Raw genomic sequence first — 17,041 nt, 5'->3', positions numbered from 1 at the left:
ACAGCACAGGAGGGAGTAAGAAAACAGGACCGGCTGGGGCTCATTCCTTGAACCCATGCCTGGGACTTCACAAAATGTATGAAAGCATAAAGCCATGAAGTAGGATTCCTTTGTTGTTCATGTCCTGGCTCTACTGCTGTTGATTCTCAAGGTGCCTTTTACATTGTTTTCTAACGTGGTGACAGCCACGGAGAATCAAGGCATTATCCTGAATATGTAAAACTAAACCACTTTATAACTTGCAATTTCTGCACTGTTTACTTCAACACAGACTCTCTAAAAACCTGTCAGACACTAAAGTTTAGGAGATCAAGGTCACCGTACACTCATTTTTAGGGTAAATATGCTGCGTTTTAAACAGTTGCTTTGGTGCCCTCCTCTTGCCTTTCTTTGTGCTCAGCAGAACAATCCCCTTGAAGCAAAGAGCACAGCTTTGGAAGGGCACTTCAAGTTCAAGTTCATGTGTCTCCAGAAGCATCTGGCTTGGAAGAGGTAGCAAAGAACATGATGAGACTAGAGATTTCCTTTCCATCACAGAATGCATTTCAGAGCTCCCCATCACCAGTAAAATCTAACCTGCCAGCTGTGATTTGCTCTTGTCTCCATCAGCAAGTATTCCTGAGGATCCCTGTGATAAGGTGCCACCTGAAAAGCTGGCTCTGACATGTGCTGCAGGATGAAATGTCCCTGTCCAGTAGCTTCTACTAGCACTGCTTTAGTGTTTTTGTTCTTCAATTACAGTTTCTAAGTCTCAACCTCATTAATATGCCATCACTTCTGGAAGCTGAGAATTTGTTCAGGATCCAACCTGGGTTTTTTCTCTCCCTGAACAATTACAGATTGGTGATCTACCAGTATGTTCTTTCTTCTGCGTTTTCAGTGTAAGACTAAAATGCTTCTGGCTCTATATGCATATGTAAGTCAGGTCAGAGCAATCTGTTGTTATTTGGACCTCTGGCAGTATACATGTACAGTTTGTTTGACCTCAGAGGAAATTGAGTGTTCGACTGGAATATTTGACATTTGAGTTGGGTTGTTTAGCTCTGGTTCATAAGAAAAGCTGGTCAAACCCAAGAAGCACATACAAATCTTAAAGACCTTTCAGCCCATCTTATAGAGCTTTGAAGCTTTGATCAAACTTTGGGAAAAAATCATCCAGTATGTAAGAATAAGTAAATGCATTTTTACTTATTTATGAGCCAGATTTGGGAAATATTCATGTGTTGCTAAATCTGATGAAGTTTCTTTGCACTTACTATATTTGGTTTAGGAATTTTGGAATATTTGCACTTTTACACATCTTGAAAGTCCCAAACTTTTTTGCCAGTGAGTTTCAGTGTCTAACTGTTGGTAGAAAGCATTCAGGAAATGGAGGTCAGAGCAGTAGAAAAACTATGAAGTCTGCATGATCGTCTTCTAAGATATTGTATTTCTACTGCAAAATAGTCCTGGTTGATGATTGCTGAATCCTCATGTTACTGTGATATAAATGAATTATTCAGTTAAAGTTGTTAACAGGGTAGCAGGAGATCTATTGCAAAATTCACCCAGCTTGAATCATGATAAACTTCTTGTTCTTTTTCTCAAGATCAAAGGAGGTTTTCTAAGTGATCTTCATCTCTAACATGCAATTTCTTGATTTGCTGTATCTCTCAGGGGACAACTATTTGATTTTTTTTCTAAAATCCAGTTTGAAATACGAGCATGGTTAAAAACTAGTGTTCACTTGGCACACAGAAGGGTGAAATTGTAACTCCCAGAAAAGAAACGTCACGAACACCTTACCTGGGCTTCCTTGTTTTCTCCCTGCTTGCTGTTCGAGATGGCTCCTGGAGGAGGCCACCCTGCACTCCCTTCTAAAGTATCACCAGCATAGGCTTCTCCCTCTCCCCTGCAAAACTGGGCAACTTGCTCTACATGTCAGAGATACCTGCTCAGGTGTCTTTTGGTAGAGTGGGTTCTCATTAGTTGGTCAAAGATTGTCCTTTGACCATCCAGCTAAGCTGAGGGAGCTCTACAAGCAGAGATCTTGCCTTGCTTTGGAGGTGGCATTCATGATTGAATTGTGCACAGAGCGGTCAGTACATTGCTTTATTTGAAAGGTGATGTTTCTCGGAATATTGGAGTATTTAAAGCATCGCAGACTGGGGTGGGAAGTGGTGGTTGCTGTCAGTTTTTAGGCAGCTCTGCTCCCCACCTCAGCTTGCGATCTAAGAAGCAAAGAAGGGCTCTGGGAGGAGGCTGGGTGGCTGGGGACCATGTGCTGGGCTCAGCTGACAGACAGGTCTCATATGGCAGCACTGGGCTGTGATGAGATGCTGGCAGAGGTCTGCAAGCACCGTAGCAGGGTTGGCATAGCACAGCCAGAAAGCCAGAGACATGAAACCAATTACGTACGGTGAGCCTGACCTAACACCCTGACCCTTTGTGAAGGTTATGTCCTGCCAAAGCTATTAAAGGCATTACTGTGTTTGTTCAGATGTAGGATGTGATCCCTTTGCTACACAATCAAGATCGGAAAATACCAAGTTGACAAAACCTCATGGGCTGTAACTGATTTCTCCCCTTTAAGAGTCTAAAAAATTTGCATCCCCTTTTGGACTTCCTTAATGCAGTGCATCTATCATTGCTACGTCTCTGCAACCCCAAGCATGCTGGGTATCGGTTCCTGGCCTCTTTTGTTCTGTGGCTAACATATAAATAAAAACAGAACTCCTGTTTCAGAGGAATGGTTGTTGTTTCTTTTTCTGACCATGTATTTACAGTCACAAGTGCTGCTTGCTCTGTGGAGCAATAGATCTAATGTATTAGCTACTGTATTATATTTTTAATTATTTATTTGTAGATGATTTCAATTTGAAATGAGATTTTCAGGTAACAAGGTAGGCAAACATGTTCAACAGTGCCATGATATAAATTGCTGTAGGTGACAGATCCCTACAAAAATTATTACAGGCAGATTCGCGATGCAAAAAATTATTTATATGGCAGCAAGCAGAAAGACAAATTACTTGGAGACTATGTACGTGCTCTTCTGTAATTGCTCATAAATTATTATGGTTCATGTTAAAATGCATTTAGACTCCCTAGACAACTAGATTTATTTAAAATAAGAATAATGGGAAATTATCAGGAAACAGGGAAGGAGCTGCAGTACACCCTCTTGGTGACTGCTAACATAAAAGTACATTACCTCATTGTCAGGCAACTTAATCTGTAATTTGATTCATAATTTTGAAACCTTCATTTTTAACTCAGTATCTCCTGAGGTTGCATTTGCCTGGGTAGATAGTGGGGATGGGCCCAGTGGGGCCTCACCATGGTGAACTGCTCCTGTGTTTCCCTGCCTGCGGGGACCCCCCTGCACCCATGTAGGGTTTTTGTGTACCCGAACACTTTCATGTTCTACAAGACAGGATTGAATGTAGTCAGTTGGGTCAGAAGGATTGCTAATGGGATGTGGGGACTGACAGATAGACGGGCAAACCTCTTTTCCTTAAGAGGATGGGCTAAAAATGGAACAATGTTTCCATACCCTCTCAGTGCTCCTAATTTTAGAAAATATTTCAAATAGGTGTGTTTCTTGAAAGTGTCTGAAGTACACCTGCAGTAGATAGGATGTAGTTGAATGGGTTTTAGATTGAGCACTTAGTGAGGATTAGCTGATTATTGGGTAGCAGAGAAAAGATGTATGTACATTGATTATATAAGTGCCTGTCTGTAATCCATTATTTTTGTCTTCTTACCACCCTGATCGTATCATATATTGAGAGCCATGCCAACAAAAATGACAGCAAACTTTGTTCTGGATAATGGAGTGCTAAACTCTACCTAAGCAGCTCCAGTCATTTGTAATGACAGCATGGAGAATACTCCAAACAAATCTAACAATGCTCACGCTCCAGTGACTGACAGCACGGCAAGAGGAAAAATTCCCTCTTCCACGTGAGCGCAGAGAGCCTGACCTAGATTTTAGCCTCTACAGCTTCATAGGAGGAAACGGTCTTGACTGTGTATTTAACAAAAAAAAAAAGAGCAAGGGGAAAAAGTCATCTCCTGTTTGATGAGTCATTATTCAATAATTAAGATTTAGTCAAGGCACTCCGTGAGATTTCTCCCCTCTGCAGGTGTCATCAACCCCATAATGAATGGTTACTCTGTTGCCCATGTACTCTTCTCCCCCTAATCACCATCTCCTGGCATGCCATGGAGACCGAGGTGATGCAGGGAGGGTAGCAGTGCAGGCAGGGGCAATGGATGCGCAGGCAGCCTGCCTGCACCTTACCTGTATGCTGTGCTTGCTGGGTTTGGGTCAGCCTTGTCAGTAGCTGCTGAAATTCTTCTACTCGGATACTGTTAATGGGAAAAAGGTCTGTATTGTGAATCTCCTTTTCTCTCTTTTCCTCTTTTGAGGTGTAGGTGCTGTGCTGGGGTCCAGGCACCATACTGGTGCCTCCACCATAGCGCTGGCCATGGTCAGGGGTACAGTGGTCCCGCAGCTTCACTCTCCACTGTGGGCTGCTGAAGGTGGGGTTTATCCACTCTAATGACCTGGTTGTAAATTACTGTTCAAATGTATTTTATCTATTCCACTGTGTTTTATGCTCCAGCAGTTGTAATTTGCAAAAGAAAATAGTAGAGAATTGCACACTAGAAGGGAGAAGAAATTTTCAAATGCAAGGGGAAGATTAAGCGAATTGAGTAACACTGGAGGATGCTTAGTGTTTGCTGTACTTTGACAAGCTGTTTGGTGTGGCTGTGGGAAAAATTTTATTGGAAGCAGAAGCATTTTCAGCTTCCATAGCTAGATTTCAGTATTGGGTCAGTACCTAACTCTGTAGCTCTTCCTAATTGTGACTGCTCTGTGAAATAAATGGAAAACTGGCACCGTTCTGCTTGACCCACAAGCTTCCCATGTGTGTGTTTGAATGCCACTTATTTTTTACTGTGGTTTAACTTTGCTGAACCAGCACAGGTTCGAAAGCATTAGATGACATGCCAAGATGAGATTGACAGAAGATTGACAGAATTAATTAGATCAGCTAATTTGGTTTGGATCTAAATTCTATTTCTGAGCATCCCTATTTATTTTGACTTATGCCCCTGCTTAGACTTTTGTGACTTTGCTGAAGCGCAGGAGGAAGGTTGCCTTTGAGAATACCTGTATGTCCTAGAGAACAACGGGAATGAGCCATCTGGAGAGTTCAGTGTTGCAGCTGTAAGCTCTGCACTGCTCCTTAATTGTAAATTCATACCAGCCTAAAGAGCATAGCTTGAAAAAAGCAGAGAGTAGAAGGCTCTGATACACTGCTATGTATAGAAATTTTGGCTCACTATGTTTGTTTAGGAAGTAAATAAAAAAATCGTTTAATGAGTGAATGCTATTCAAGGTGTATATGAAATGCAGAGTGTATGAGGATACCTGCACTTAGAGCTTGAGAATTGATACTGTAAATGCAAAAGAGGCAACTTGAACTTTACTTGGTTGAATTTGAGGTAACTGCATCAAGGGTAAAAATGTTCCACCTACATGTAGCTGGATGCGATCAGTAAACTCTAGACCCTATACATTTCATCAAGTCTAATAAATGTGGGTGGTGTATTTGCCTGTTGGTGATCTGCCTTAACAGCCTTTTTCTTTGGTTATATTCTTGGTTGATTTTCAGGCTTAGAGTTTTTCCAGCAATTAAAGTAATTGAATTAAAAGGTCTCTGATTTGTGAGAGGGAGTTACATGTTGATACATATGCATGCACTAGGATTATATTGTAACGAAGATGATTTAAAATAACGGGAGAAAAAAATGTAGGGAGAAGTAATCTTTTCTTAAACTGGCTGACATCAATTAATTTTTAAAGTTTTTGCTGAACAGAAAATCAAAAGATCCCTTTTCGTATTTGTACAATTCCTGTAAAAGCTTGATTGCATAGCTAGCATGTTGTGATAGTATCCTGTTGTGTATCATACCTGTCTCTACAGTCTGAGTAGGCTGTAATAAAAAAAAAAGCAATGTGAAACTGTTTTGAAAAGAAAATTATGAATGTTTCATCTGGTTTGGGTTTTTTTTCCGTAACATAGTCAGCCAAAATGGATGGAAAAGTTTTAAGGGATGAGATTGGGACCAGATGCCAATGTACATTTTCCTCCAACAAAGAATTAAAAAATTCAAAATTGGTTTACAGAAGCAAGTAGTTAAGGTGAAAACACTTGGTTTATTTATTAAAGAATTAGTGTTTTGGGGATGAAAGTAACGATATTGTGAAGAAATGGAACTGAGTAGGCCCAGTGTGTGCTGTTCTATTGCATTTACACGTAACTAAAAAAGGTGCATAAACCCCTTTAATTGCTAATTTAATAAGACCCTTAAAGCTGCTTCAGGTTTTTCACATTGATATGAAACAAAGGTTCTTTTCATTAACTGCATTGCATTTCACAAGCTGCCTTTCACTCTCTTGAAAAAATATATCTGATTCTAATCTTTCTTTATTATTGTTTTGCTTTCAGTTGATGGTTGCATTGACTGGTCAGTGGATCTCAAGACATACATGGCTTTGGCAGGTGAACCAGTCCGAGTGAAATGTGCCCTTTTCTACAGCTATATCAGAACTAATTATAGCATGGCCCAAAGCACAGGTCTTAGGCTTATGTGGTACAAAAACAAAGGAGATTTAGAAGAGCCCATTATATTTTCTGAAGTTAGGATGAGCAAGGATGAAGATTCAATATGGTTTCACTCAGTTGAGTTGCAAGACAGTGGTTTCTACACCTGTGTTCTAAGGTGGGTATTGTGTTAAAGTCTAAGAATGTATAGATTGGCTTGCTTAAAAAAAAATGTTTAAATTTAGTTCTCAGGATTGAGATATTCTTCCAGTTAATATATACTCATTATTTTTATTCTCATAATTATGTATGTCATATAATTCTTTGTCTCAAAATTAGTTTCCCTAGTAACTATAGTTACCTCTTTCAATAGCTATAATTAAATACGTGCTTTCAGTTAATTACTTTATTATTTTAAGTCCAACATTTGCAAATTCTCAATTTGCCATAAACCTTCAGAACTGGATACTTCTTAAATCATGAGTATTTTGGTTAAGTAATGCTCTATTTCAAATACAAAAATGTTATTCAAGAGTTAGACACAGTTTGAATTATTCTGATGGGATTAGGCCACAGGGAGTTACAGCTCTGGCTGGTTTTGAAGAAATGTTTATTTTAATATACAGTTATGATTTGGCATAAATCTAAGCAGACCTCGTTTGGTAAGGCACTGAAATGCGTGTCTCAGAAGTATTTTGGAACTGTGGATGAGCCTTAAATTAAGCATGTGCTGGAGCTCGTGATTTCCATCATGTGGATGTTGATGTCAGCTCTGCCTAAAATGAGAAGATAAAAAAGCAAGACTCTTTAAGAATGAATGAATAAATATTTCTTAAATGATCCAGTTTTGAATTAAAAGAAGATTACAGATACTTTATATGATTTGGGTTTAAACTATTTGGTTTTAGAGAATGAAGCTTGATTCATCCTTGTCTGTGGCTCCATACTGAAACTATGATTTTTTTTTGGTTTGACAAATTTAATATCAAATATAAGCAAAGTAACATCACTGTTCAGAGCCCAGAATTTGCTCTCTCTCCACCTCTGCTAAGTCCTGCTGCCTTGTCTCAGCTGCCTCAGTCCACCTGGATCCTGAAGAGTGCTACTAAAATCAGAGATTGTGCTGTGGTTTGTGGTTGTCTGTACTGGTGACCAAGGTCCAGTTTAAATACTGGATACATCTGCCAAACTGACCATTAAGGTTGTATTGCAGCCTTTAGAGTTAATTATTCTTTTCTTAGTTGCTCTGTCAGAGGCCTGGTATAATGTGAACTCTGTGATTTGAAATGTTATGGGCAGACAGTGATTTACATGTTTCAAGGGAGCTGTACTTTTTTTCCATAAGAAGTCACTGTTGTGATAATCAAGTAACTGGTTTAATACTCTGGAAATTTTTAACGTGGATAATCTGAACAATGAAGAATTGATCTTGGATCAAATTCTGGGACATGCTTTTTTATGGGAAATTTCAAAGCTCTGCTCATTTACATGGCAAAGTAGTTTTGGGTAACAAATGGGCAAGTTCTTAAATAATTCATGCATTCTCCTCATTTTCACATAAAAACTGTACAACATACTTCTTAGAAGGCATTGCACAGCAGCAAGATCTTCCTTGTCAGTTCTGTAGCTTTCCTGCTTTGGCTAGAACTTATTTATATAATTATGGATAATTTTGCCTTTTTCAGATTTATGTCAGAGAGCAGAATATTGTATATAGTGGTTATACATAGAAGACTGTATTTCTTTCTTTACTGAATTGATTTTTTCTTCCAAAAATTTGGTAATGTATCCGTGGTGTTACTGTTTATGAAATCATAGGTGGCTTAAATTAGCTGAGGAAATAGCAATAGTATTTGATTTAGTATCGTTAAAATAGGGCGAGCTCTAATGGTCTAAACTATGATCACACTTTTGTGGTACACTACCCACACCATTAACTGTGTAATTTCAGCTTTATTAATCCATTTTTTGGAGGGGGATTAGCAGATGTTTGCATTTTAGTCATTAACCAGGCTCACCTGCTCTGTGAGGTTTTAAGAGGTCACAAATGAGAGCAGTAATTCTAGAACATGATTTTATTTTCTAGGAATATTAACAATTTCTGCTGTAAATGCCTTCTTCTGTGCACTGAATGAATGGAGAGTGAGAACTCAATGCAGTGGAAATGAAGAGGTGACTCTGGCCCATTAGGGTGCAAGGGTTTAGGAGTGCAATGCATAATGGACTCTTTTGGCTTGGTAGATGAATGAAAAAAATTGGGAAGGAAGATGCTTTTGATTCAAGATAAATGTAAAACTTTTGAAGTTTTTCTCAACAAGGGAGTTTTCATTAAGGTTTTCTAAGAGGAAATCAAAAGCAATTAAATTCTAAATTGATGTCTTTCTAGCCGCTCTCCAAGGATGTGGAAAGCCCTGGTGCAACTCCCTGTGCTGCTCAAGGAGTGAGACCACACATTTGCCTGTCCTAGTGTCTAGCGTGTGCTGTGTTCAACCACTTCAAGTCTCTTGTCTTTGAACAGTTCTATTTACAATTCATCCTTGTCTGTACAAAAGGGCAAAAGGGAGGCAGATGCTTGGATGTGAAGAAGTTGTTTGTGGCTTGAAAGGAAGGACACACTCTTAAGCTGGGAAGATCTTCTCAGATAGAAGGGAATTGAGCACCAAGGGTTTTTAGGAAGTTGTATATACAAGATGTCACAGTCAACAGTGGGAACCATGCCAATGCACTCTGCCCCAGCTTGTTACTTTTTTCTCAGTCAAAATGTGGCAAATAAAAAAACTATGGGGAAAACTCTAACTGCACTTTTCTCTGAATTTCCAATTTGTTGAAAAGGTTCTTCACAATTCTGAAAAAAAACCAAAACACCAAAACCCAGAAAAAAACCCACAAAAAACCCAAAAACCCAAACCTGTTTTTAGGAAGCTGCATTTTCTGATTGCTCACAGGTACTCATAGGATCAAGGCATGAATATCTTTGAAGCAATTAGAGGGAATTTTTCTGAAGCTTCTTCAAAAGGGTGTGTGTGAGCAGGTGAAGGATAGGCTGATCTGACAGTGATTTGGAGACGGGTAAAAATCGAATGTGTTAGTGAATTCTTTCTTATACAGAATTGTCATTTCAATAATCAGAATGTCTGTTCTGTGAATGAACCTGTAATACTGAATAAAATTAAGGAATATAAAAGCAGCCTTAATGAAAGAGATTGCTTCTCCAGGCTGAAGAGGCTCAATACCATAATTTAAATGTTGCCTCTCCTTTATTAACCAATTAGACATTGTTTCATAGGCAGGTGTGTCTGTGGGGGTGTATAATAGGAGGGAATTATTGTTGCATTAAAACTTACTTCTCTTTTCCCACATTTTGACACCTAGTTGACACTCAAATGCACCCAAAAGGTGATATTTTTCTCCAGTGTTAACTGTAACATAGTAAGGGGTCCTGATTCTGCAGGGATTTTTAGAAGAGTGCAGAGTTGAGCTGTGTTAGTTCATGTGAGTTTCATGGATCTGGTTTGTTCTCAGGTGTCTTTTCTGTGCTAAATCAGGGATATTACTACAGCTAGATCTGGTGACACCCAGAAGGGGTTCTGACTAATGGATAGATGTGTGTTTCATTACAGTAAAATGTAAAAAGTAAAAAAATGTAAAAGTAAAAAGTACAAATGTTGGGACATTTATATCATGCCTTTACTGCCACATACAGAAATGCTGTGTTCTAGAGGTCTCTTCACATTACAGGCCCTGGATATGCCGTTAATTTTCCAGCACCTGTCAGTGCTACTTTCAGATAAAGCTGTCAGCATTTCTGTTAAAGAGGTTTGGTGTTCTGGGATTTTTGCATCAGCGCTCTGGATTGAAGCATCTTCAGTGGAGGATTCAGAGATTAGAGCATCAAAACCAAACATGGGAACTAAACAGATCTAAATGCAAAAAGTGGCCCAAAAGTTCAGAGTATGTAAGACAATCATTTGTAAGATCATATGCTACTTTGCTCTCTTAAAAAATACAGTCGTTTTTCTGTGTTAAAATCCTCTGTAGAGAACAAGAACTGGGCCTACTTAGCCTGGTGAAAGAAGGGAAGATGAGGCAGGAAAGAAATCTCAGCAAAGCTCAGCATCACCTTTGCCCTCAGCCAGGGACTGCTCCTGGAACCCTTTCTTTTAACTGGGCCCAGCTCCAAAATAAACTGAAGTACTGAATAAATGCTTTATAAGCAAGATCAGTAAAATGTTTGTGTATATTTGCTGTTAATTAACTCTTGGTGAAATAAAATAACTCCATTCCTGTAATGTGAACCAGGAGGGTAGAAAGTCTGGGCCTTGCAGGGGTGTAGGAAAAGCAGGAGGTAGAGGTTTGTGTTTGCCAGACTGGCTGATGTAGCTAAGCCTTGATTTTTGTACAGGATACAGAATAACAAGGGAGTGAGGGCCTTGAATGCCTATGAGGCAATGAGCCTGCAGGTCTTTAATACCAGCATTTGATGCCAGAGAACTACCAACAAACGAAGTTAGGAAATCTGCATCTTTTTTCCCTTCCTTTGTCCCTATCTGCACATTTCTTAATGGAGAACAGCATTGCTATGGACATGCACAGAAGAATCAAGCCTTTACCTAGCCATTGGTGAAATACTGAGATACTACTTTCTGAGCAATAATAAAATAGACTGACAGTAGATTCTAAGCCTTCTGGCTTCTGAATGTCTGTGGAGTGCATGACCAGCAAATCAAAATCAGGCTTAGACAGCCTGGAGGGCCTGTCAGTAAAACTTCATTTGCAGCGTAACCTTTGTGTTCTCACTTCTGTGGGTCTTAGGCAGAGCTGAGGAGCTTGTTTCGAATGCCTACAACTTGGACTTGCAGTATGCACACAGCATCCCAGGAAAGGTTGCGCCACTTCCCTGAGTGCTGAAAGTCTGGTTTCCAAGTGAAAGGAGAGGTTTTTTTCAGGTCTCAACAGAGACCAAACAGGAAAGTTGGACAAAATCATGTTGTGAAAATGTGTAGGGTTTGGCTGCTTTCTCTGCAGCCGTCTCTCATGGTTCTTACGGTATATGTTTAAATACAGAAATTCATTTTGTCCATGGCAAGTATCTTCTCATTACAGAATGTTTCATTTTATTCAGTGCTCAACTGTTATGTCTAAGGTGATTTTGTATCTCAAATCCCTTTGAACACAGTGTTGTAATTCCAGTTTAGTCATAGAATATCTCCTTCCCTGTGCTTCAAATGCAAATGTTTTTTTCCCCATAGACTTTCCCTGAAAAGCTCTAAAGATGATACTTTCTAGTGGGCAGGGTCTTTAATTATTAGATGATGGATTATGTGTCTCATGGTTACCTGTCAGACTTACACACTGCTCTGTGACCACTGTACTGTCCTGGGCATATCTGTAGAAGCAGCTAAATTTCACACTTCGAGGAAGTGCATGGATTCAGCATGGCATAGTCTTCCCAGGCTCTGTATGACACTAACATTAAATGTCACGCATTAAAAGCATGTGACAATTCCCACTTTAAAAGCAACTGATTCTGTACAAACAAAATCCACGTGATATATGGTATTCAATACCTGAATACAGTGTTAGAGCAGATATAATATAGTCAGTATGATTCATGATAAAATCTAACTTACTGAGATACAATGTTTTGGCATTATCAAAATGCAGAAGAAAGTAGAATCTTTTCTATCTAAAATTGTGTAAAAACTGATGGTGCTCCTGCAAATCATTTGGATGACATTGTCTTTATTGAGAGAAATCGGTTCTATCTGTTCTTTTGACACTTAGATTTACTCAAAACCAAAGGTTTGCTTCTTTTGCCTGGTGATATGTATATTTTTGCTCACTCTTCTTCTATAAAGCTTTAAAAGACAAAATATCCATCCTCTGTTTTACTGACACCCTTTGTGTTTACTGTTGGTGAGAAGCTGCAGAAGCAGTCAGGGTTTCAAGCAGAAATGCCCATGTTGCTTTTTGAAGAGCATCCAGTGACTTCCCTGTTGCAGCAGCATGCACAAGAAGAATAATTGTTTATCTTTCAGTTTTCTTAATGGTAAAATCACAGCTTTAGATACCTTTAAAATGGCTGATATTACTTTCTAGTCCCTTCAGACTGTCATAATGAAAACTCCATGTGCTGCAGTGGTTTGGTGCTGTTTCAGCTCACTGTCAGTGGTTGCTCATGAAAGAAGTGTCTTCCTTGGTGGGCTTCAAACCTTGACTGGTGAAGAGAAAGGGAGAAAGGATGCAAACTGGAGTGACTGCTCCCTCATGCAGTCAACTTTGCATGCAGGAGACCTATTGCCAAGATGTTGTTTAGCCCTCCTCAGCCATCTCCTCTCCAACACGTCAGGGAGTTTCCATGTCCCTTCTGTTCTTCAAATAACAGTAGAGGGGACTGTGCTTACCCAGGTACCACTCCTGTTGAAATACACATCGAGCCAGCAGTAACTATAACATGATAGTACACAACATTGTATGTGTCCTGTGAATGGACAGACAAATGGAAGATTTCTTGAGGAAATACATCATGCCCAAAGCACAAGGTGACAGAATCACAGGGAGTTAAATTAGTATTTGGTAGGTGATCCTGGAAAAGAATTTCTTCTTTTCTGGCAAACACTTAAGAGAAGACACAGACAGAAGGATTCAGCTGCAGGACTTGAACATCCCTCACTGTAAATTGGCATGAGGATGCTATCACGAAGTAAGTGTTCCTTGTATATCTTATGAGCTAATAACTGATCCAGTGGTTTATGTGCTTAATTGCCCATATACAAACTGAGAAGGGTTTGCCTTTCTCATTGCATCTACAATATAGGACTTAAATGCATGAAGAAGGATGTGTTCCACAGGTTTTATTCCCTGAGGTAACAAAGTCACTGAGGTTTAGCAATGACAAGTCTGATGGGTATCCTGAATGCAATTTTGTTTTGTGTGTTAGGTGTGTAATAACAAAAAAGGCATAGAGGAGTAGATACACTTATTCACACATTGTGTGATTTGGAAGAAATAAAGGAGAAAGTGTTCAGTGCTCTCAGAAACAGGGTATTGCAAATACAAAATCATTAAAAGGGGATTTCTTAATACTTTCCTGGGAGCGGTTGTTCCTGTGCCTCAGATTTATGTCATTGGTAATGGGGCTTTTCAGTAAGACAATATAATTTAACAGTAACATCCAGTGTTCTAATGGAAAACTATTAGGAAATAAATGAAAAGGGCTTAGTCATTTGTAGTAGCAAACTTCCGGGCAGCTTGTTGCCTTGTAATTCTTAAGGGCAAGGAAGAAGAGAGCAAACCTGGCCAATTACAGGATTTCTTCTGCTGGAATAGGATGTACTGAAGCTGACCGAGACCAGATAGTTCATGAACTTCAGTGTGATATGCTAGAGGTAACCTGATATTCTTTCTGCTTCTGCATTTCTTCTGTGTTATGTACTATATTCTCATATATTCATTTCTAATAACTAACATTTTTGAAGACTTGGAAAAAAAAAAAAACCTGAACCAAGGAACACTGTTGACCTGTGAGATTCAACTTAAATACTAGGAGATTTTCTCTCTATGCCTGAGTAGCCCCTGTTGGACTGACTGGTAATTTGTTTGGTTTTGAATTGCTTCTCTCATCATACAGAGATCAGAAGGACCAGTGCATATGTGTGAAAGCAAACAAAAAAGAAATAGCTCCTCCTGCCCCTTAACCATGTGAAAATCAGACTGGCTGTCACTTTTCTCAGAGAGATTTAAAACCCATGATACTAGACATTATCCCTGAATTTTCAAATCGTGGTCTTGCTGTTATGGGCTTATCATTGACTGTACTAGGCACATCCTGACATTTTTATGTCACATTTCCCTCTTAATAAGGATGTTAGCTGAAGTCCAACTTTAATTTAAACTTAGATCTAAGTTTTGGTGAGAGAGAAACTCTACCCAGCTGCCAGATCCAAACATCTTTTCTTCTCTGTCCCAGGGAAGAAAAGCAAGCCTGAAAATTCCCTAAAAAGGGCTAACTCACAGTGAGGAGTACAGGTCTTGCTTTTAAGTGCCTCTGGTGAGAACTATATTCCTGATGGTTAACTTGAGACATCTCTGGATATCTAGTTTTTAAAGCCTTTTAAAAATACCTTTCAGTGACTTTGCTCAGAAATTCTTGAATTTGAACAGTAATGGGATAGCCTTTCTTCATTTTAAAACATGGGCCCCTGGGACATCTAGAATGTCTTGGTCAAGCTGAAATTGTCATCTTGTCTCTAGTGAATCTTGTATAGAAATTAAATCTTGGGAAAAAATAAGTACAGAAAGAATAAAAACTCTCAGAGAGTGTTGGCTTAGCTCAGCTGAAATGCTTTCTCTACCTGAAGGGAATGGGGTCTTGAATGGTACCTCTGTCTGGATTCACAATGCAGGTCGAGGATCAGAGGATGTAGAGATAATGCAAGAACATTGGATTTGTAATATCTTACTGTTTTAGCACTTCATTATCTGAGATCCTACTTCCATGATACTGTTTTCTTTTGTTACTAGGATCTTGAGAATGAGTCAAACATTAAAGGAGGGGTAACATGGGATTAGGATTTCTCTTTATCATGCATAGGAGTTGGTATTAGAAATTACACTTATAACACCAACAAGCAAGCAAAATACAACAGGAATGTTTGGAATTGTGCCAAGGCCCACACATACAAGACACAGAATCACTGCACCTTTTGGCTTATGGATCACGGAGTAACTGCAGCAGTGCCAGCCGTCTGTTGAAGTGTTCCTCTTCAGGCATTGTTCTCTCACTTGACAAATTAAAAAGGAAAAAAAAGAAAACTTTGAAGGATCTGTGATTTGTCACATCTGAGAGTGATTTACACCTAAGTGGGAAATTAATCTTTTCCAGACAATGACCCCTAACATGCAGCAGTGGTAGTCCACAAGAAATAAGCTAACACTTGAAAGAGCAAGTAATAATCCATTTGTTTTTAGGAAGGATGTTAGATTTGTGTGATCTGAAAAAAAACAGTCCTAATAAATAACTCATTTTTCTTTAAGCAGATCACCAAACAATGACTTATTTGATCTGAACAAAGCAAGCTCAGATAACAATGAAGGTGCTTGGTAACCATTATGTGAAATGTAAAATTTAGGAATACATTTATAAAATTCTTATCAAGAGGGAGGAAAGCAATCAAATACTTAAGTCTGAAAGCTGATAACATAGCACATTCTTATAGCAGTTGGTGGTAGACCTGGTAGAGCAGTAATTGCTGTGGCTCTTCAGATCGGCAAAGACAGTTGATGGTGTAGTTATTGCTACAACTTGGAATGAGCAAAGATGAATATAGGTTGACTTATAGTCATGCAGTCAGTATTTCAGTGAGCCGATGAAAATGTCATTAGAACAGACAGAGCGTTTAGGTATGTTGGGAGAAGTCTGAGTTGTGCCGTTCCTTGAGCATTGCTTTGATAAATACACTTCCCAGCTTTTGGATCTACCTCCGAAGTCTTAGAATGTAATAAAAACCCCAACACTGAATAAAAAATGAGCCTGCAAGGGAAAAAAAAAAATCCTCTTGTATAAATATGCAATTCAAATATGGGTTAGTTTATGGTTTAGTGAGGGGGGTTAGTTTTGTTTTATCTACTCAATATAAAATACTAAACCACTTTGCTGCTTCTTTCCTCTTTATGAGAAAATCAATAAAGGGGGGAAGACTCTGTGATTACTAGAGAGAAAATTGTTTTATTTGACTCTTTTAACAAACCACCCTCACTTAGCAGAAACACACATGCCAAAGGAGTTTTTTTCTAAAGTTGTGAGTATTTCCTCTAATTTGAATTCAGCCTTAGGGCTGATGAATTGCCTTGAATCCAAAACAAGATGAAAAATTATGTAGGGATTGGCAGTTCAATTTCAAATGTCCTTCCTATTCATATATTTATATCCTCCCTTTTTCCCTCTTGTCCTGGCTTCGAAGTCAAGCCAAATTCACAGTTTGCTTTGCTTTTGTTCTGAGACCTGCTAAACTCCCTTGTTTTTCCCTGTGGTTTTCTATTGGATTCTAAGCTGGCTTCAGTTTGTGGTTCGGAGCCAATTCCAGGTGGCCTGGGATTACAAATGCCTTGCCACCAGAGCGAAAGAAACTGCTTTGTGAACTCTGGCAAAGCTAAACTTGTCTTCACATTTCCAGCCGAGAGAGTAGGCCCAGTTTATAACTATTCCCTTGAAACAGGGAATTACAGATCTTAGTTTCAGTGTGAAAACATAGGCAATTTTTTTTTCTTTGTACTATCAAGTAATTCTTTCTTTTCTTTGCCTCCCAGAACTCTGCCTCAAAATTATGAAGAACAATGAGGCTGATCAAACTGATATTTCCTTTTGCTCATGAGTGAAATATAACTATTATCCTAGACTGACTAGATTAAAGGAAGGCTGCTGCTTCATTCACTGGAATTCC

At 39.0% G+C, this 17,041-nt stretch overlaps 1 protein-coding gene across 1 annotated transcript in view; it reads left to right on the top strand.

Annotated features, from left to right (window-relative positions):
* The window catches only part of IL1RAPL2 (interleukin 1 receptor accessory protein like 2), a gene marked incomplete at both ends in the record, with an annotated part of 371,474 nt that overhangs the window by 173,499 nt on the left and 180,934 nt on the right, over positions 1 to 17,041 (top strand). Inside the window, one exon of the mRNA XM_080624832.1 lies at positions 6,504 to 6,777. Within this exon, the coding sequence (XP_080480958.1) occupies positions 6,504 to 6,777 (274 nt within the window). The remainder of the gene's footprint in view (positions 1 to 6,503; positions 6,778 to 17,041) is intronic.

Source organism: Psittacula echo (genome assembly GCF_963264785.1).
Source record: "Psittacula echo genome assembly, chromosome: 8".
NCBI classification, from domain to species: domain Eukaryota; kingdom Metazoa; phylum Chordata; class Aves; order Psittaciformes; family Psittacidae; genus Psittacula; species Psittacula echo.
The sequence above is the reverse complement of the archived record's forward strand: the minus strand, read 5'-3'. Positions and strand labels throughout refer to the sequence as shown.